The 21,557-nt window shown below is 35.1% G+C and overlaps 3 protein-coding genes across 3 annotated transcripts; 2 read left to right on the top strand and 1 right to left on the bottom strand.

Annotated features, from left to right (window-relative positions):
- The first annotated feature begins 4,917 nt into the window (after positions 1-4,917).
- LOC126694639 (uncharacterized) lies at positions 4,918-6,842 on the top strand. Its single transcript, XM_050391014.1, has one exon. The coding sequence runs from the start codon at positions 5,000-5,002 to the stop codon at positions 6,518-6,520; it is 1,521 nt and encodes a 506-aa protein (XP_050246971.1). The 5' UTR covers positions 4,918-4,999; the 3' UTR covers positions 6,521-6,842.
- Positions 6,843-8,039: 1,197 nt separating this feature from the next.
- LOC126694640 (CRS2-associated factor 2, mitochondrial) lies at positions 8,040-11,105 on the top strand. Its single transcript, XM_050391015.1, has 5 exons — positions 8,040-8,650; positions 9,795-9,922; positions 10,020-10,245; positions 10,389-10,516; positions 10,632-11,105. The coding sequence occupies exons 1-5, from the start codon at positions 8,170-8,172 to the stop codon at positions 10,755-10,757; spliced, it is 1,089 nt and encodes a 362-aa protein (XP_050246972.1). The 5' UTR covers positions 8,040-8,169; the 3' UTR covers positions 10,758-11,105.
- Positions 11,106-12,581: 1,476 nt separating this feature from the next.
- LOC126694638 (purple acid phosphatase 18) lies at positions 12,582-16,784 on the bottom strand. Its single transcript, XM_050391013.1, has 5 exons — positions 16,546-16,784; positions 14,984-15,652; positions 13,914-14,102; positions 13,744-13,832; positions 12,582-13,163 (listed from the first exon to the last, which is right to left on the bottom strand). Exons 1-5 carry the CDS (start codon positions 16,684-16,686, stop codon positions 12,944-12,946), a joined length of 1,308 nt encoding a protein of 435 aa, XP_050246970.1. The 5' UTR covers positions 16,687-16,784; the 3' UTR covers positions 12,582-12,943.
- Positions 16,785-21,557: the final 4,773 nt, after the last annotated feature.

The following is a 21,557-nucleotide window of genomic DNA, read 5'->3' as shown; positions in this document are numbered from 1 at the left end:
TGGTCAATCATATAAATACATGTTATAATCTACAATAACTGATGAGTTATTAGACTAAAACTTTCTACCAATACAAACTTTGGAACTTAAAGGCTAGAAAATAAAATGAATCGAAGGGAAGACTTCCTATTATGAAGATGATTGTCATTCTCTATATAATGGCATTAATGTCATTGCTCATGCTACCAATAAACCTCTTAGTCATTGCTATGCTACCAATGTCTAGTGTTTTTTTCTCAATCACAAGTGGTTTGAGGTACCACAATAAATCTTAGATGGCAGGCTGTTAGGTCTTTAAATTTTCTAACTTTCGAATTATTATTACAACAAATTTTAGGTAGCAAGTTTTTATTAATGGGTAAAAGCATATTCAATTTTGTACATTCAACACACACAATTTTTATATAAAAAATATATACAATTCTCTATATTCAGTTGTAAACAATTTTTCAAAGAACATACTCTATTCTTTATATTCAATGTACACAATTTTTCATAGAATGTAAATAATTATGTATATTCAAAGTATACAATTTTTCAAAAAAAAAGTACACAATTTAGTACATGTACACAAATTTTCAACCAAAAAAAAAAAAAAAACACAATTTTGTATATTCAACATACACAATTTATTAAAGAATGTTCAATATTTTGTAGATTCAATGTCCACATTTTTTTAAGAATATACACAATTATGTATATTCAATGTACACAAATTTTAAAAATATTTAACAATTTTATATATTGAACGTACACATTTTTCAAAGAATATATACAATTTTGTATATTCAATGTACACAATGTTTCGAAGAAGTTACACAATTTTGTACATTTATGGCACAAATTTTTTTATGAATGTACATGATTCTATACATTCAACGTACACAATTTTCAAAAAATGTTCACAATTTTTCAAAAAACATAAATAATTTTGTACATTCAATGTACACAATTTTTTAAAGATTGTATACAATTTTTAAAAAAATATACACAACTACGTATATTCAACGTACACAATTTTGTACATTTAGGGTACACAATTTTTCACTGAATATTCATAATTATGTACATTCAGCTTACACGTTTTTTAAAGTATGTACACTGTAGGGTCGATCTTTGGGGCCCAAGCCCAACAAGTAAGTGATTCTGGTCCAAAGAACCCTGGATAATGAATTTGTAGAGAGCGGGTTACAGAACTAGGGCTGGACGAAGTGAACGTTAATTAATTGTATGCCATGCAGCAGTTTGAACGTAAGAATATCTCCTTAATGTCCACAGGATGCTCAATCCGAGGAGACATATGGGTGCACCTCTGATTCTGATCAAAGACTATTACCTTCCTCTCTCTTTCTATATCCTTATTGTTTTTAAATCTTCCGATCCCCTTTTCATGGGGATTTCCTTCTCTTATATAGCCTCCTTAAATTGATAAGAGCCTTATACTTGTTAACCATCTGGACCTTCACTTGAGTGCCTGTCTCATCGGACATCCACCTTATCTTTCTGTGAGTTGCACTGGCCAATGTAACACTGTTCGCATGTCTTCTCCACATTAATGCGGCTGGAAAAGTAGCTTCCTTGCATTTAATGCGGCAGTTGTGGTTTCTCCCTGGACGTCTTACATTTTCTTCTTTCTTCCTGCTGTGTGAGGCTCATCCTACTACCCACGTTTGTTTGGGATGATTCTTCACTGTGGATGGGGCGCACATTGGACCCGTATTTATGTGTCCGAGGAGACATTCCTCCTCGGGCGTCTTTTTAAATAAGCTGGGCTCAACAGGGTTGGGCTGGAAGTCTTTTGGTACCCTTTTTCCCTTTTGGTCATGGTTGGGCTCCGTGCAAGGCCCAAGTCCCATTGTTGACTTTGGGAATTTTACCCCTACATACACAATTATGTATATTCAACGTACATAATTTTTCGAAGAATGTATACAATTCTACTCTTTTAAAGTAAACAATTTTTCAAAGAATGTTTAAAAAATGTACATAACTTTGTACATTCAGTATATTCAATTTTTCAAAAAATGTACACAATTCTATAGATTCAACATACGCAATACAACATTGTATACTGTGGAGGCCGTGCCCAAAGTACTCAATGGCCTTTGAGATTAGGCTCCTAATTTATTTGTTTAGAGTGGGTAAAGAGTTTCCTACAATGGGTGAATCCCTTTAAGGCTAACCTAACAGCCCAACAGGAAGGAATTTGTGACCCAACTTGAATTTTATTCCCCCTCTGTGTGTTTCCCAGGGAGTCTCGGGCTATGTATCGAGCTTTCTTTACTTTAATTGTTTCTCTACTTTTCTCTCGTGTACCACACACACACTCTCTCTCCCCCCCCCCCCCCCTCAATTTGTCTACCCCTTTTCACACCATCTCTTCCTCCTTATATAGCCTTCCCTCAATAGGTTTGTCATCATGAGTGGCGACTTTTCTTAAAAGGTGGGACCGATTCTAACCTATATTCCTGGTCGGATGAGACTCGCTACACATTTCTGAGCTAACTCCATTGGAACTTGTGTCAACCTCCAAATCTATGCTCAATAGGCAATATCCCCAAGGCATTATGTAATGTTCTCAATGTTGCCTTGGGTCGATTTGTACTATACTATGCTCGAACCCTCCATCACTTGTTTGGTACAACTTGGGTGGGTCTCACTTACGTGGGCCTCGGCCTTAGGCCGGTATCTAATATAGGGATTGTACACATACATTCTTTGAAAAATAGTATACGTTGAATGTAAATAATTATGTAATTACTTGAAAAAATTTGCATGTACATATTTGTGTACATACTTTGAGAAATTATTTACGTTAAATATATAGAATTAAGTATATTTTTTTGAAAAATTGTGTACGTTGACAATATAAAATTCATATTTTTTTAAAAAATTATGCTCTATGAATATAAAGTAACATGTTCATTCTTTGAAAAATTGTGTATGTTGAATATACAAAATTGTATGTTTTTTTTTTTTTAAAATGTGTACGTTGATTTGGAAATTTTTGTACATTAAATATACAAAATTATTTAAAAAATAAAAATCAAACAGTTTAAATTTAGTCCTTTAATTTTGACTATAATTGTCAAATTAGTTCTTCATGTTAAAATAATTATAAATAAATAGTCAATCTATAAATCTTTTAGTTAGTAAATGATATCGTTTAAATATTTTTTTTACTACTAAAAATTTAAATGAAAACATTCATAAAATAAATTTATTTAAAAGATCTTTAATTCATATTAATTTAAAAAATGCATAAATAATTTCATGTATTAATAGATTTGGAAAAGATAATTAAATTAACTTTTTTATGAAATAATTAAATGAACTTATTTAGTTATTCACAATTGAATGTCCTTGGCTAATGTAGATTATAAGTGTAACGATTTCTTTTGGCTAATGTAGGATTGAATGTCTTTGGCTCTTAAAAGCATTTGACTAATATCTGAGGTATTTGACATATCCCTCTACACATTAAATACCATAAAACTTTTTTTTTTTTTTTTGAAAACAAACACTATTAAAAAAAAAAAAAAAAAAAAAAAAAAAAAAAAAAAAACCTTAAAACCAATTAGATCATGTGCACATGATATATGAGAAATTCTAAGGGCTGTTTGGTAAGAGTATTTAAATATAGTTTTTTGTTTTGCAATCTATAAAATGGTGGATCCCACACTTGAATTTATTATTTGGCTAATATTTTCTGTGGGGACTGGGGGCCCAAAAATAAATGTTGGGTCTTGGGCTTGGCTGAGAAGGCTCAATGGTTCGAGGATAGATCAATAGTAAGGAGGATATAAGACTTTGAGCTTCATGAACAAGCCATGATTGTGAAGGATGAGGGAAGTATGTCGAGGAGGAGCATCTCCTCAGCTAACGAAGTGAAGGTTAGGAAATGTACTACTTCATCCAAGGTGACGTCCCAAGAGATCCTATGGATATGGATAAGCACCACAAAGGCACAGAATAGAGAGAAGTTTTAAAGTATCTAAAGAGAAAGCTGCTACTACTGCATTGAATGCTCTGCACCTAACCAACTGGCTACATTTATGTGGAGAAGACCCTTGAACAATGCTGCATTGGCTACCTCAACTCATAGAGGGTTTGAGGGGGTGTCCGATGGGACAAACACTTAAGTGTGGCCTGAACAGTCAACAAATGGAGAGTCAGGATCATCTAAAGAGGGCTATATAATGTAAGAGACCCTCCCTGAAGAAGGGATTGAGAAATTGAGAGAGAACATTGTAGTTTCCTGTCATCTAAATCCACTTTACTTATTGTCTGATTCATTAAAACCCAGTTTTCTAATCCACTCTCTACAAATTCATTGTATTGGACTTTTTGGGCCTAAGTTCATTTGTCCTTTAGGCTAGGGACCCAAACATTGTCCTTACATTTTCTAAATACAGTTTTCAAAAAACTGTATCCTATTTTCCTGATTTAAAAACAGGATTTTGAAAATAGCTAAGAAATGTTTTTAATGATATAGTTGTAAATAAATTAAAAATAGTGGACCCCACATATTTATCCAAACTCTGTTATCTCTTAAATGAAGAAGTTTATCTTTATTACAAAAAGAATTCTCATACTTCAAATTTAAAACATATTATAAATCACATGTTATTTAAGAAATTTCAAACTAACCGTTAATTATAACCATTTCTTTTTTCTTTTTTCTTTTGGTTTTGTTTTGTTTTTAGATATAGATTTGAATCATCTTATTTTGAGTAGAAATTTCAAGCTTTAAAATTAGATATATAACTATATAACTAGTTAACTACTATCACATGCTTTTTATCTTTTTTTCCCTCAAAAAAAAAAAAAAAAAAAAAAAAACCTACTAGCACATCCTACGACGTCGTTTTAGTTTATCTCCATTAGGATAAAATTAGGGCTTAGGGTTTTTCTTCAATCTTCAGTTCACAAATCACCATCACTGATACTTAAATAAATCAAATCCAAGCTCAGAACTTTTCAAAACCATGGTGCTGATATGATGATCCATTTTCAAACCCGAACCCGTTTACCCACCTGGTATAAACCATTTTATCCCATCCTTATTCATCCTTTATTAGTACACAGCCCAAAACCCAGTCTTCCTCAAACCCTAAAAATGGGAGCGACTGAGGCCAATTCCAAGAGACCCGTTTGCCCATCATGCTCCAAACCCACCTGGCTCTGCCTCTGCAGTCGGATCCGGGCCCCGGGTCTTGAAAATTCGGTAAGAGTAACCATTCTTCAGCATAGTTTAGAGAAAAAGCACCCACTCAATTCTGCTAGAATTGCTAGACTAGGCCTCAAGAATTTCACTCTAGCAACTGTTTCCGATGTTCTCTTTGAAGGCCGGTTCGTTATTCGGTTGAGGGAACCGGATTCTGAAATGGGTTCGGTTCAAAATGGTTTGGATTCTGATGAATTTGTGGAAAATGTGGACACCCAGAAGCTAGTTTTTGAGCATAGTGATGGGGTAGAGGAAGTTAGAGAAAATGTGAGCAATTCAGAATATGGGTTATTTGCAAAGTGCCCAATTGAGGAAAACACTAATTTAATTGGTGATAATGGAGGATGTTGTTTGAGAAATGGTCTCAGTGGCGCTAGAAATTCTCAAAACCCTATGAAAGAAGTTAATTTTATAGGAACTTCGGGGTTTTCAGTGAGTGATGAATTAGTTTTTGAGCCAGGAGATGAATTGAAGGTCGAAGATTGCATTGGTGAAAAGGATACATTCAGTTTAGAGAGTCTACTTGAAAATAGAGACCAAGTTACACAACTTAATGCTCATACGGTTTCAGCTGCTTCAACATTGGATGAAGCAGTTTTGGATAATGAAACTACTGCTACCAATGAGAGTGAATTTTCTCATCTGGATGTTGATCCAAATGAAGTTGTCCAAAGACAAAGAGGTCATGAAGCACCAGTTATTACTGCAACCATTGGAAAATATGGTGTCATTGGCTCTCTTTGTCATATTTGGATGCCACAAGCCCATTTGCAGAAGCCAACATTTGATAACATTCTAGCTTCTCCTGAAGCTCGTGATGCTCTAGCAAAAGGGTTTTCTGTAAAAAAGTTGCAAAAGCGACAGTTGAGTGGGAGCAAGGAGTTGGAAGAGTATGAAGAGCTTGAACTTGAGGTTCCTCCAGGATCAGTGCTTCTATTCCCATCTGATTGTGCAATCAGTATTGATGGCCTTGATGCTCTTGGTTGTGAGGTGAAGAATTTAATCGTCTTGGATGGTACATGGGCAAAGGCAAATAGAATGTACAATGAGAACCCCTGGTTGAAGCTTTTGCCACATTTGAAGTTGGATTTGAACAAGCTGAGCTTGTATAGTGAAGTGAGGTCTCAGCCAAAAGCTGGATGTTTGTCCACGATTGAAAGCATTGTATATGCCCTGAAGGCTATTGGGGAAAACCCTGAAGGGCTAGATGATCTCCTGGATGTTTTCGAGTCTATGGTTGAAGACCAGAGGCGATGTAAAGATGAGAGGTTGAGCAAAGTCTCTTCAGTTTGAGTTTGTATAGTGAAGTGACGTCTCAGCCAAAAGCCTGATGTTTGTCTACAATTCAGAGCATAGTATATGCTCTGAAGGCTATTGGAGAGAACCCTGATGATCTCTTGGATGTTTTCAAGTCTATGGTTGAAGACCAGGGGCGATGTAAAGAAGAGAGGTTGAGCAAAGTCCCTTCATTCTTATATTTGCTACATTTATACTGTTCTAACTAACATCATCTTAAGAACATTGTGCAAGTAAAATTAAAGTAGATATGACCTGTGGTTGACAGTAGCTATATATATTTTTTGGTTTTGGGAGAGAGGTTTGGGGTTTTTTTTTTGGGGGGGGGGGGGGGGGTGGGGAAGGAGATGAAGATCATGCTTTATGAATTTTAAAGGGGCTTCTCTGTACCTTTGTGCTCTTTTGTACGACACTACAATCTTGTACTAAATTTCACACTTCCAAAAAGGAAAAAGGAAATCTTTGTTGTTTTCCCCTTATTCATTGTGTGATTCTTATTCACATGATTATGTTAACCATTTAAGAGATTATATGTTAGAGATCTTGCAAGGCCCTATATAAGACATCAAGTATGGAAGGGTGAAAAAAACCTTTCTTTGGCACGATAATTGGCATATCCATAAGGTGTTGTAGAGTTGTATGTGGTGCACTCAGGACATCTTGTACAAAAGTCTCTAATGTTTAGAAAGATGGTTAATGATATTGGCCACCAGCAGGGACAGAAATATAGGCTGGTCTGTATCAAATTAGATTGCATCAGGAAGACACTATGAGGTGTCTACCTTCTCATTCAGGGCAGCTAACTTGCAACTCTGCTTGGAATGAAATCAGAATGAAGCAGCAGGTGGTGGATTGACATAAATTGGTTTGGTTTTCTACTGGCATCCCAAAACACATATTTATCTCTCTTGGTTAGCAGTCAAGGATAGGCTTCCACTCATGAACCTTGATGGAATGCAGGGACCATTTAATTTGTGAATTTTCCTATGCTAGAAGGATATGGTAGCAGGTGCTGAATTCATTGAGTGTCAACAAATAGCTAAGTTTTTGGTTCGATGTCATACGATGGGTAGTTCAAGAGTTGAAAGGAAGAAGCTTAAAAGAAAATTTCTGCAAGCTCTGTATACCATATCTGGTTGTGAAGAAACGTAAAGATCCATAATGGTCAAGTGAAAACAGAGAATGGCTAATTCCTCTCGTATTAATGGGATGGAGGGTGAGGTTGTCCATGTAACCCAAAAAAGAAAAATAAAAAACAGAGGATGGCTGTTGAAGGTGATTAGAAATAATGCCTTTAGCTCGAGTTGGAGGTTGTAAGAAAGTCCCAAATTGCATAGAAATAGATGAGAATCTGCACTCTGCAGCTTGTTTTCTTGTTATTAATCTTTGTTATTAATCTTTACGGTATGAAAATAAAGATATATATGATATGAGCGAGGCAAAATTATAACGTGTTTAAAATTACTTTCCTACCCTTGTACTTTAACTCTAACACGAAAAGTCCCTTCTAACTTATTTTTGATTTCCCCTAAAAAAGAGAGACTCATTTTTTGTTTGCCTTGGCTGATGGCTCGTCCTCCTCAGTCCTAACCCTGATAGTCTTGAGAGAGTGCTACTAGCGAAAAAACAAGTCCCAATTTCTTCAAATGCTAAAGCTCTTGTTATGGCGTCATTCAACTCATCAAACTCACAAACTAACTCGTTTCCTTAGCCAATCCCTATCTAATGATCCTTACGACCCTCCATTCTCTCCTACGTCTAAACCCCAAAAACCCAAGAACAAAACCAAACACAAAACCCAAAACAAAGACCAGAATTCCAAGCCCGAACCGAAATTCCCTCTCAAGTCTGACCTCCCCTTTGACTTCAAATACTCCTACTCAGAGACCAACCCATCGTTGGAGCCAATCGGATTCAGAGAACCACCGAGGTTCTCTCCTTTTGGGCCAGGTCGGCTTGACCGGAAATGGACTGGGACGTGTGCCCCGACCCAACAACAGGAAGTGGACCCGGAAAGAGTGGCGGAGGAGAGGAACCAGGTTCTTGGGGACCCACTTACGGAGGAGGAAGTAGCGGAGCTAGTGGAGAAGTATCGGCACAGTGATTGTTCTCGCCAAATCAATCTGGGTAATTTTCTCTCCCCAAAACTATTGTATATTCTTTGTGTGTATTTGGACTGCATTGTGAATTTTATAGTGGGAGCAAAGATGGGTATGTGTGTTTTTTTGGTTTGGTTTGCTATTAGGGTCTTATTTAGAATTGTAAGCGTATGTATATTTCCTGCATTGTGAATTTTGAAGTGTGACCTCAAATGGGAAATTTTTATTATTTATTATTATGGTTATTATTATTATTTTTTTGTTTTTGTTGCTATTAGCGACTTGTTTAGAAATGAGTATTTGTGTAGATGGCCTGCATTGTGAATTTTGAATAGTGAGCAAAAATGGGTATGTATTTTTTGAGGATTGGACCGTTTAGTTTTGCTGTTAGGGTCTTCTTTGGAAAATTAAGTATAGTTGATGATCCTGCATTGTTAATTTTAAGGCGTGAATGAAAACAGTGTGTTTGGTAACTTGGTTTGATACTGGGGTCAATCTTTGAAAAACTAAGTCTAGTTGGTGATTATCTTGCTGGGTTTTGACCGACAAATAAACAAATGTGAAATTTCCCTTTTTTTAGGTTTTTGGGTAAATCATAGAATATTGATTCATGTTGAGTTTATGCTGTGATATGAGTAGCTTGGTGGCAAGCGTACTATCCTCTTTTGGCTGCTTTTAAGTGAATGACGGCTGCTTGGCAATGTGGAATGGGTTAATGCATTGAGAGAGCTCAGACTGGAGGCCAGGAATTAGAACTTTTTTGTTCTAAGAGTGTTTCAAGCTTCGTTTTTGGGAACTTATTTTGGTGCCCCCACCCCCCACACACACACACAAAAACAACCTTTTCCCCTCCTTTCTACCGTACCATCAAATTCAATCTTAGTTATAGCAGTTGGAGTGGCGCTATTCTGTTGCATATTTTACATGGGGTTTGGGTTCTTAATTACTCAGTTCATGGTAGTGTACATTTTGAAATAATTTATTTATTAGATGATTATGTCTTAAAATATGAAAATATTCTTGTGAATCATCTCTGGCTCAAATGTCATCTCCTTCCCGTATAGTTTATTTACTATGTAGGAACAGGCATATTTACATTGTGCATAATGCAGAAATTTTTTGGTCTTTGAATAATAATGGATGAATAGGCTAATAGTGCTATTTTGTGTTAGGGGTGGGAGGAGTTACTCACAACATGTTGGATGACATCCACAACCATTGGAAAAGGGCTGAAGCTGTGAGGATCAAGTGCTTGGGTGTGCCAACCCTTGATATGGATAATGTTTGCTTCCACCTTGAGGTTTGAACTGTTTACAGTGTCCATGTACCCAGTGAAGTATCTCCCATTTTTGGTTTTTAGAAATTATTAGCTGATGCAGATAGTAGTTTTTCTGTAGGAAAAATCTGGGGGGAAGGTTATCTATCGGCACATTAACATCCTTCTGTTATACCGAGGTCGAAACTATGATCCAAAGAATCGGCCAGTTGTTCCTCTTATGCTGTGGAAACCATATGCCCCTATATATCCAAAGCTTGTGAAGAATGTTGCTGATGGATTAACATTTGAAGAAACAAAGGAAATGAGAAACAGAGGACTGAATTCTCCCTCGCTAATGAAACTTTGTAAGTGAACTTAATTTTTGAAGCCTAAAGGAGAATTATTACTATTCTTTCTTGTTGCAATAATGAACTAAAAATGAGTGATAAAAGGCAAGGATGCATGATTCTATAACCTGAATTCGTACTGGATAATATATTCTCTGCAGCCAGGAATGGTGTGTATGCGAATGTCGTGGAGAGAGTAAGGGAGGCCTTTGAGACAGTCGAGGTGGTGAGACTAGACTGTACCCATGTTGGTACCAGTGATTGCAAAAAAATAGGTGTGAAATTAAGGGTATGAGCTCTTTCCATTGCATCATGTATAGAAATTTATAATACTTATAGGAAGAAGTAGAGGATTTCTACTCCAAGCTTATATTGTTGTGGTTTTCATTCTCTTCTAAAATCAGGATCTGGTACCATGTGTCCCTATTTTGTTCAAGGATGAGCAGATAATACTTTGGAGTGGGAAGAGAGATGAGGAACAGGAATCTAACCTATCAAAGGAAGTTACAAGTGTACAAATGTTTGAGTGAGGCTCTAGAATTTGCTAGACTTATTTTTACATCAGATCTTGCAGACAATTGTTTCATCTTCTCAAGCAAACAGAGATAGAAGAATTGGTCCACAGAGTTGCTGCGATAACGATATTGTTGGATTGATCAGATCTGAAGGCCTCCTCAATATGTAGTAGGATTCCCATCTCCTTGGCTAGACATGTTAGCACAACAGAAGTTGTCTATCTGCTGCCATTTAAATTCATGCCATTACCAATCTGTACAAATTAAAAGCCAATAGATCTGAAAGGCTTGTATCATTTATATCACCTCTGCAACTCCTGACCCACCTAAAATAATTGATAAGAATTTCTTACATTTTGCTTACTTTTCAACTGTTTTATTTGGAAACCTTTATTACTATACTCAAATTTTTGATGTCATCAATATTCTTTATATATGAAACTATGAACCAATCATATTTTTAATGTGTTTTGGGAGGAAGTCAGTTCTTAAATCTTAAATTGTCATTTGCAATGACCCAAAAAAGAAAGTCGGGTGAGAATTGAGAAGGCCAAATGAATATCCATTCTATTGTTCCGGAAGTTGTTACAGACAAAGCATGTTGGCTGGTTACTTGAGTAACTTAGAAGGTTGTACAGCTATAATAATGCTGTATTCTAGAGCTGTAGCACAATACAGGATAGCCAATGCCTGGAGGATATTGTGGTATACTGATCCAGATATTGTTGTATTTTATTGATTTCAAATGCCTGGGATCAGCATATAATGTAGTGAAGCACCTGTTAACTTTGTTTCTTTTCTAATTTTGCGAAAAAGAGAATCACAAGCAGTGTTTGACGAGCTCTTTCTTGTTTCAGTTGAGAAGAGATAATTCCTTCAGTTGCACTTGTGGTCCTGTGGATTGAATAACCCTTTTTTCTTTTTTAAAGTTTTAACGAAGTGCATGTCTTGTTGGTTGATACAAAAGAGAGTATAGGCCATGACTGATACTTTATGGTCTGTTTTGTTTTGATTTGTGTTTTTTTAGGACTAAAATTATAAGTAAGATAACAAAGTTACACATTTTTCAGGAGCGGACGTAATAGGTTGGAATACTCTAAAAAAAAATAGTTACATACCTATCAAATTTAAAAGAGAAATGAAAGGTAATTTTCACTTAAGGCATTATTCCACTTATCAAAGGAATTTTCTTTAACATTTTCATTTGAGAGAGAGAGAGAGAGAGAGAGAGAGAGAGAGAGGGGGGGGGGAGGGAAGAGTTGGCCTTGAGATTAAATTTCTATTGTTGGAACTAGATAAAGGGAGTGGGAGGAGAAGACAAGCCATATTATAGGCATTTTTTTCTTAGATAGTTTTTAATCTATTTATAGCTACTGTTCCTGATAATTGTTTTTTTATTATTAGATCAATACACCAATTAGTTTTTGTTGTAGAAGGAGATCGAACCCAGATCTCGATGACAAGAAATTTTACCAATTAAGCTAACTATAACCCACTTTAAAAGCTTTATACATAACTTTTTTTGCTCAAGTAAATACATATGTTCAGCACTATAAAAGTGCCAATAATTCACGGTTACACCTCAAAACCAGGCAACCATGCGACTTACAAGGACTGCACTTATACAGGATATCATATTACAACGCCTTAAGATCTATTACGATTAATCAAATCAATTTATCACCTCCATACTAATAAGCATGTTCAAAAGCTCTACAGAGGTTAGTCTAAAATTGCTAAACCTTGCAAGTTCTTTGCATAGAGTATCAATTGTAAAATGTGCCTAGAATAAATTGGAATTATCTGGAAAAGAAACAATCGTCATTCATACCATAACAGTAACCTTGAAATTGACCTCTATGATATACATGGCAATAGATTGCAGTCAATATACAATCAATATGAGTTACTGGTAAAATACAAACAAGACTGTGGCTGCTTGGATTCGGTGAATGTAGTCTCAGCCCTTGAAACACACAAACACACATAAGAAGAATCACGCAGACAAGACGACAGTGTTCCAATTATTTAACCAGCAACTACCGGTCTTAACAAAACTAGTAACATTGTATTACGCAATATTTACAGTGACTCTTTAACAAGAGAAACTCACCAACCAACCCACCCCCCCCCCCCCCCCCCCCCCGCGGCGGGCGGCATTCCCTAATCTGGTGAAGCCAACAGTACACAGATTACAAGTTCTAAGGTGCCATAAGTATATCCCTCAGTTCATTTTTCTTCTCAGAAACACATCCTGAATTGACCAACGATGTTATCCAGACCTGATCAGACCTTACAGGCTCGTCGTCATCATTCCTATGCCAGCTCCAGAAGGCATGAGTTGAATTCACAATCTTGAGTTCACCATGACCAAAACTTGCTTCACGAAAGACTGACCATTCAGGCTGTGGGTTTATATACCTGTCAATTTTCAAAAAGTTAATGAAATTCAAGCCTTTTACCTAGGAATAACAAAGTAAAAAAAATTGATTCACCAAGAAAACCAGACTTGTCATAACTACACTGAATGTTTTACCATTCTGTGTATGATGCATATGCCTATGTAATTCCAATTCTTTGCGGTATATACCATATTATAGATGGTAATAACTGCGGCAGTTTCCATTTAATGTACTTAGGTCGAAAAGAACATTGTAAGTTTGTAACCTGCCGACTGATTTTTGCACCCGCTTATTTGAAAAGGAGACTCTCTTAGACAAAACATTAAATAGTCAAGCTGTCCCTTCACTAAATAATGCTTTGTGCAATGGAATCAAGAGTGACTTAGGTTTTTGCGTAATGGTTTAAGATGGAAATCATAGTAGTCAGTTATTGTATTTGAGAGAAGAAAATAAAATATATGTATATCCCTGACTTCATCCAAAATATATAAATAAGACTTACAGAATTGTTCTTATATGCACATAGGAAATCAAACATTTTGTGTGTGCATGGTATATAAAGTTACAGATACAGAAGGTTTGATAAGGTGAGGACATACCCATGAGCTAAACCTTCTCTGTTTCCACCATCACCAATGGTAATGTGGACAGCACCACAAGGATCAGGTCTTCCATTATTGACACGTTTCTGTCAAATAGATCACAAGTTAAAGTAAGAGAGCCATAAATTTTATAGGAATAAAAAAATTCTAAAACAGTCCAGGCATACCGAGCGTTCATATGCGTGTACATGACCAGCAAGTACCATATCCACACTGGCAGCATAAAGCAAGGATTCCATGGCTGCCATCATGCCATCACCTTCACCTTTATGAGCCTTGTTACTGTTATACCAAGGAACATGGAATAGAACAAGCAGCCATGGTGTCTTTGTCCGGTCCACCTTTGAAAGATCAGCCTATGTAACAAGAGTACAAGAAATTCCTGTTATAACTGAGCTACACTTCATTTCTTATGAACCATTGACTTGGCATATAAAAATTAAGATAAGAAAATTTTAGATTATATGCTTGTGCCTCATGCTAAGCATCAACTTTGCACTCATATCTTGAGGCTCACCTCAAATATGAGGTGGGAAGTTTATAATTAACCAAAGAAATTAAACACTGCAACTTGCATTTGAAGAACACGGTGGCTTAGAAGCCAAAGTTTCCAATGTGTCTAAGTGATGGCTTAACATCAAAATTGTAGTCATTCTCTGTAATTATAATTGCACATTGGACTACTTGCATCTATGAATTTGAAGATCCTCATGCATTTTCCTTACAAAGCCTTCGTTAAAACTACTAACAAAAATAAATAATAAAATAAAAAACCTCTGTTTTAACTCCAAAGGTTGCTGACTAATTGAAAAAATTGAATTCAGTCTCTTATTAATGGATTTATGCAATTGGTTTTCCATGATTTTTAACAGTCATGGTGTGCTCTCTGCATCAGAAGCTTTAGGGCTTGCCAAAAATTGACTAATTTCTGCAAAAACTTGGTGTGTCTAAACAAATGAATTATAACAAGATCAAAATTGGCTATAATACCACAATAAATACATCATAAAACTCACAGCAAAGTGCCACTTCCCTTATTTGATCTTTCTTTCTTTTTTTTCCCTTTTTTTAAATGGCTGATCACATTTGATCAATTAACCCTAACATTTATCTCAACTGAAATTTATTTGCTCTTATCCATCAACCAAATATTGATGAACAACTGCTAGAATTTAGTGTAGTTACATATTAGCAAAATAGCATTCCCTGTGAAAAAAAGGGGATACGAATGACTAACCTTCAGCCAACTGAATTGATCCGACTGCTCGTCATAATCTGTGTATGAACCAAGCATGATAATATGAACACCTGCAACTTCAAAAGAATAATAAAGATTCGAACTAGATCCACTCTCCTCAAAAGGCATCTTCCATCTAGCATTATAGGATTCAAACCCATCCTTTAACAATGGTATGTTTTCCTGTTCATGGTTCCCTTCTGTAACCATCCATGGCTTTGCACTTGCTAGGGGCTGCACCAGCTCACCAAATGTGTCCCACCGATGCTGCATGTAATCAGCATATGAGAGGTCTCCAGGAAGCAGATGCACATCATACTTGCACTGGTCAATGTGGTCTAGTGTTGATTTGGTCCAGCCAGTTTGACCCAGATCCCCTACCACAGCAAAAGTAACTGGAAATTGAGCTGGAGGGGTCTTGAGTTGGAACTCAGGACCTTGTCCTCCACATCGGTAAAAGTAAACTGTGTCATGTTCCAGAGGCCCAATGACAGTGTGGTGTATCTTCCCTGAGCTATAGAATAGATAATTATAAGAGGTACTTTCTCCTTGAGCAACAGAACTGTATCTCCCGGGCAATGTCCCATACTCAACAACTGAAGGAGAAGAATCATCATCAGTGACCCATGTCACTCGCATGCTCTCATCTCCAGCCAAAGATATGTGCACCTACATTAGGCATTTCCACATAAAAGTACTTCAAACTAAATGTCAACTATAACTAAACCTCAATGGCACAATTATAACCAAGAGCTACAAAAGTGCAAATATAGAATAAAAACCTTGAAATGTCCCAAAAACCAATTATCTGAATGAATATTCGCAATTTTATTCATGTAATTATCATGGTATTTACACGCTAGTTTCAAACACAGGATGGTATTCTCAGTTGAAAAAAAGCAAGCACACATCCCACCCCATTTACTATGATTCAAAATCTTCATTCCAATTATGTTCTATAACAAAAGATCCTCCTAATTCACTCCTCATTTGTATCTATAGTCAATATCTTCAAGCATATACCCTGCTCCACTAAGCTATGAAGCATAGACAACTTAAGTACCAAAACAAAACAAAAAGGTTAGATTTCCAAAATTCAAATATTTATGATGCTTTAATTTTCAATGAAGCAAAAACTATCCCCAAAAAAAGAGAGAGAACAATACATTACAAAAGACAATACAAATATCAATTCAAATTCAATTCTTTAAATAAAAGTTAAGTATTTAAAGTATTCAATATTGTAAGAAAAGTACCCATTAAAAGCCGGCTGGTCCAAAATACAAATTTATTCAAAAGAATCTTCCCAGTAGTATTAGTTTTAGTTTAGTCCTTCCAAAAAGCATGAATATATTTATTTACACTTTCTAATCAAACACAAGTATATAAATACACAGATGTGTATATATAAGATCCGACCCGGATAACAAGAAATCAAATAAAAACAACATTGGATCCGATAATTGCAACTATGTAACAGAGTTTGAATCTTAATTGTTTCTTAAAAAAAAAAAAAAAATGAAAGACACAGAGAGAGAGAGAGAGAGAGATGATAAGGTTACCTGCTGAGGATAAAAGGAAGGCTTAGGGTTCAACTGGAAATGCAAAGTTTTGCGAGGCTGAGGTCGAACGTAGTCGGCAGTTATGACAGTTACTGAGATGAACAAAGAGACAGTTACTGTAATTAGCTTCATCAGCTCCATGGTTTTTGTCTCTCCCAGCAAAAGCAAAAGCAAATGAAAATCTCTCAGCTGCTTTTGGCTTTGCTATATAGTGTGGTACTGGAATCATTTTGATTCTTGTTTTGTTTGTATGTTTGCTTTTCTAGTACCTGCTAAGGAATGTCCGTGACTCTGTGTGGGGGTCAAATGACCGTATCGCCCTTCTTGATTCTGATTTATTACTCCTTTTGACTTTTGTTGTGGGCCTTAGTATAATTGCCTCATCCAGCTTTGTATTAATAATTGTACTCTTCACAGTGCACGCGGTCTGAGAGTCGGAGTCGAACAACAGTAACTTGATTCTTCTTCTTCACAGGCAAAAGCGAGTTCCAAGACTTTACAGCTTGGATTAGATTGTATCGGGTAAATGGAAGTTCTCCCTTGAATAAATTGTGCGGACTCTATTCACTTCATCTGGTAAAATTTTTTTTTAAAGTTAAATAAGAAATTTAGGTTCAATTTTTGCCTACATAAAAAATCAATTGGTTTTTAGTTTGATAATAAAGAAGATAATTATCAGAAGTGAACTCTATGCTTGCATTTTGGATAGCTGAAAAAGTCAGTTTATTTTACCTTCGAGTTTATTTTTTTGCTACTATTCAGTTTATTTTTAGTATTATTTATAAGTCTCATTTTACTTTTTAGTATTATTTATGGGTCTCACTGTACTATTTCAGTTAATTTTTAGCTTTATACAATACTTTTAGTAAAAAATTTCTAGTTTCAACTAAATAAGTTATTTCTAAACAAACTCTATATGTGTGTGTGTTTGTTTCTCAAAAAAAAAAAAGGGTAATTGTCCTACATTGCTTAAGAGAGTGTGTTGTGTGTAGTATAACTTACCTCACTTTCCCTTAAAAGTTACCATGATTTTTGAGTGGAGTTGTGATGTGCCTTTGGGTTAGATACCCTTTCCCTCTTCCTTGTGTGTGTGTGTTTGTTTCTCAAAAAAAAAAAAAAAAAGAATGGGTAATTGTCTCATATTGCTTAAGAGTGTGTTGTGTATAGTATAACTTGTCTCACTCTCTCTTAAAAGTTACCATGACTTTTGAGTGGAGTTGTGGTGTGTCTTTGTATTATTAATATAATATAGTTAGACCAAAATTTATAAGTTTAAAGTTAGAAGTTTGTTAATCATTTCACCACCCATCTATTTGCCTAACACCCCACTATAAGAATCTTGGCCTAATCTTTTTTTTTTTTTTTTTTTAATTAAAAAAATGGAATTAATAAGGATAAGTGTTTTTTTTTTTTTTTTTTGCCGTACTCATCTAAGAGTAAGCCTCCAACAAGTTGAGTCATCATTACCTAACAATGGTTTGCTACTAGAGCACGTCACACGTATCCTACAACCTATGGTCTCATACTCTCATGTTAGAGAGAGATAAGAAGCCCCAAATCACTTTATTTATTTATTTTGGGAGAACCTCTTTCATTTATAATTACATTTTTCGTTAGCGACACACTAGGGGAGGTTGAACCTACTTTGTAAGTTGTAACCCACCACCCTGTGTAACATTTGTGAACGTCATATGGGAGTTAATGCCATTAATAAAAAAGATAATGACTAGTGTGTAAATTTTTTTTATTTTTTTATTTTATGAGTAGTTTTGGGGCCAAAATGGCCTATTAGCATTAATTTTTGAAATATTTAGCAACAGAGCACTGTTTCGGAAATAATTAGGGAAATACCACTTTTTCTGGTACTCGAGCTTGGGGAGCTCGAGTACCATGTTTTTTTAATCCACCATCGCCTCATATTCAAGGAGCCCTATAGTGGCGTTTTTAAGCTCTATAGTGACGTTTTCGGGCCCTATAGCGACGTTTTTAAGCCCCCATACCAGGTTAAGGGGCCTTATAGTGACGTTTTTGGGCCCTATAGCGGCGTTTTCCTGCAAAATTTTTTATAAGTCCCCATAACAGGTTCAAGGGGCCCTATAGTGGCGTTTTTAAGCCCTATAGTGACGTTTTCGGGCCCTATAGCGGCGTTTTTTTTTTTTTGAGAAGATGTTTGACCAATGAAAAGATGGTACTCGAGCTCACCATGCTCGAGTACCAGAAAAAGTGGTATTTCCCTAATTATTTCCGAAACAGTGCTCTGTTGCTAAATATTTCAAAAATTAATGCTAATGGGCCATTTTGGCCGTAGTTCTGGTGATACAACTATTTGCACAACTTTATACACAAAAAAAAAAAAAAAAAAAAAAAAAGTACACACATACTATTTTGTTTCTAACTCCCTTTGAATGGTATCAAAAAAAAAAAAAAAAAAAAAAAAATTCACGCATACTAATGTGGCAATTTCGGTACCCTTATCTCTCACTAATTCTAGTTATATCTATTTCTCACAGTTTATTTTGCTATTGGCATTTATTCCCCTCCAATTATACTTATCTCTATTTTTCATCATTTATTTTGGAGAAATGTTATGTCTACAAATTTTTTACAGCATTTTCACAACAAATTTTAGGTGGTAGATTGTTACTAGTTGTTATTGTAGAGGCAAAAAAGTAATTTTAATAATAAGTTCAAATTTGAACCAATAACAACTACCTACTTATGATTTGTTGTGAAAATATTGTGGATATAACACTTCTCTTTACTTTGTGCCATGGCATTTGTGTATACAGATATGTGTAATTGGATGTATGAAATAAATAGTGTCTTTAATGAAGTGAGCAGGGCTGGCTGAATGGTAGAGCAAGAGATGTGGTCGCCTAAGGCACCAAGTAAAAAAAAAAAAAAAAAAAGGCTCCCAAATTTTAACCAATAGGGTTATTTATAATCAATAAATAAAATAATATTTTTTTTACTAGATGAAAAACAAATAAAAAAATAGAGAAAAATGCAATGTCTATAATATTTTTCACAACACTTTTATAACTAATGCTAAGTAGCAGGTAATTATAACTTGTTATTGATGGCAAACAAATAATTATAGTGATATTTTCAAATAGAAAATAAAAAGCAACTTAAGATTTAGGATTTGTTTAAAAGAAATTGTGAATGTTGCACTTCTAAAAAACAAAAAATGAATAACAATAAGAGTTTAGTTAGCAAACTTTTAATAGTTTTCATCTAAGTCTACAACTAACACCACTCTTTTACTTTACCACTATCAATCTACCAAATCAACAAGTATGAAAAATTTTGTCAAATTTTTTCTATCTATAAAATTTGTAAAAGAAGAAAGAAAAAAATTCTACGTAGTTTATTTTAATTAGTAGTAATTTTGCATCTAAAACAAGATAATCAATTTTCGCCTTAAGCCCCCATATGCATCAAGCCACCTGTGGAAGTGAGGTCATCTTGCTAGCCTAGTCATGCCTACTAATGGATGTTCCGATTTGTCAAATTTGTACAATTTCTAACAATTTTGGACAAAAAAAAATTGACTCAAAACATAGACCTAGTATTTTTCTTTAGGATTGTGTAAAAAGTATTAGACCAAGATAACACATATCCCATAACCTAAGATCTCACGTTAAACAGAGTTGAGAATGAGATAAAGTTGAGAAGCCCCAAGTAACCCCTTTTTTTTTTCTTTTTTTCTTTTTTTTGGTTTTGGGTGGGAATCCTCTTTCCTTTTTATTTACAACATTCATTCGCCACACACAAGGGGAGGTTGAACACCCCCTTTGTAACCCACCACCCCATGTAACCTTTGTCAATGTTATATGAGAGTTAATGCCATTAATGAAGACTCGACTAGCTTGCTAGCCAAGTCATGCTCACTAATGGGTGATCCAATTTATCAAACTCGGACAATTACTAACAATTTTGGACATGAAAATTGACTCAAAACATAGACAAAGTATTTTTCTTTAGGATTGTGTAAAAGATATTGCTTTGAAATGAGAAAAAAAAAATAGATATAAAGAAAAAGTATTGAGTCCTTTCTTCTGATTGCTTTCTTAAAAAATTTTAGACATTAAAGACATATGAACACTCGAGAAAACATAGTGTATCTCAGAACTACATGAAAAGTTCATCTAGAGTTATAGTTAGATACTTCTTTAGTTGTTGCAGTACAACCCTACATTACTCCATGTTCTTGTTTCTTAGTTTCCTCCTAATTTCAACAAGCATTAAGGCAGCAATTGCCAACAACTTCCTTTGCCTCAACATTAAATAGGATTTTTTGATAATGTCTCTCCCTAAGCATTACAGTTGCACTTTGTCCATGCACTTTGTCATTCTTCTTTGTATAATGTCACCGTGAATGCTCATTTATTCTGTGAGTTTTGATTATTGAGTTCAAATAATAAGTTTTTAATAAAAGTAACCACTGCACATCTTTGGTGTGATGGTCACCTCAAAAGTATAAGTTCTTGTGGGGGTAGGGGGAAGGGCCAAAATTCAAATTTTTAAGAAGAAACTTCTATCAACATATATACTTAGAATAACTAGAGTAGATTTCTATCTAAGATAAATAAATAATAATAAAAAAAAAAAAGCAATTTTCCTTGAGAGATTTCTTTATTATTATTATCAATACCTATATAATAACTAATAGTCGAAATGTTTGACTTTTGTTGAGTAAGTTTTGCGATAAGGGCCAAAAATGTGATATTAGCCCAAATCTCCCCTTAGGTTCTTTAGAAGTGTTTATTGTGGAGAATCAATTCCAAAATTCCAAATGTATAATGAACAAAAGGCTAATGGTGCTTTGACAAGATAGAATCAAAATGCTAATAACAAAAGTACAGAAAAAAGTATAAAAACATAACAGGTCTGAAACTTCGACCCATAGTCACCGAGAAGAGGAAATTGAGAAAGGTTGTGAGGAACAGAGGGAAGATTTCCCTGTACCCATATTTCCACACCTAAGGTTCAGAATTGTGAGAATGTTT

Source organism: Quercus robur, chromosome 8 (assembly GCF_932294415.1).
Source record: "Quercus robur chromosome 8, dhQueRobu3.1, whole genome shotgun sequence".
Lineage (NCBI taxonomy): Eukaryota > Viridiplantae > Streptophyta > Magnoliopsida > Fagales > Fagaceae > Quercus > Quercus robur.
Note: the sequence above shows the minus strand (reverse complement) of the source record. Positions and strands in the feature narration are given on the sequence as shown.

Bases quoted from the DNA above. Each gene is read 5' to 3' on its own strand.
- LOC126694638 (XM_050391013.1), bottom strand. From the start codon at position 16,686: ATGGAGCTGATGAAGCTAATTACAGTAACTGTCTCTTTGTTCATCTCA. The intron at 15,653-16,545 runs GTAACCTTATCA...TGCCTAATGTAG, and splicing joins CTTCCTTTTATCCTCAGCAG to GTGCACATATCTTTGGCTGG. The intron at 13,833-13,913 runs GTATGCCTGGAC...TCTATTTGACAG, and splicing joins TACACGCATATGAACGCTCG to AAACGTGTCAATAATGGAAG.
- LOC126694639 (XM_050391014.1), top strand. From the start codon at position 5,000: ATGATGATCCATTTTCAAACCCGAACCCGTTTACCCACCTGGTATAAA.
- LOC126694640 (XM_050391015.1), top strand. From the start codon at position 8,170: ATGCTAAAGCTCTTGTTATGGCGTCATTCAACTCATCAAACTCACAAA. The intron at 10,246-10,388 runs GTAAGTGAACTT...TATTCTCTGCAG, and splicing joins TCCCTCGCTAATGAAACTTT to CCAGGAATGGTGTGTATGCG. The intron at 10,517-10,631 runs GTATGAGCTCTT...TTCTAAAATCAG, and splicing joins AAATAGGTGTGAAATTAAGG to GATCTGGTACCATGTGTCCC.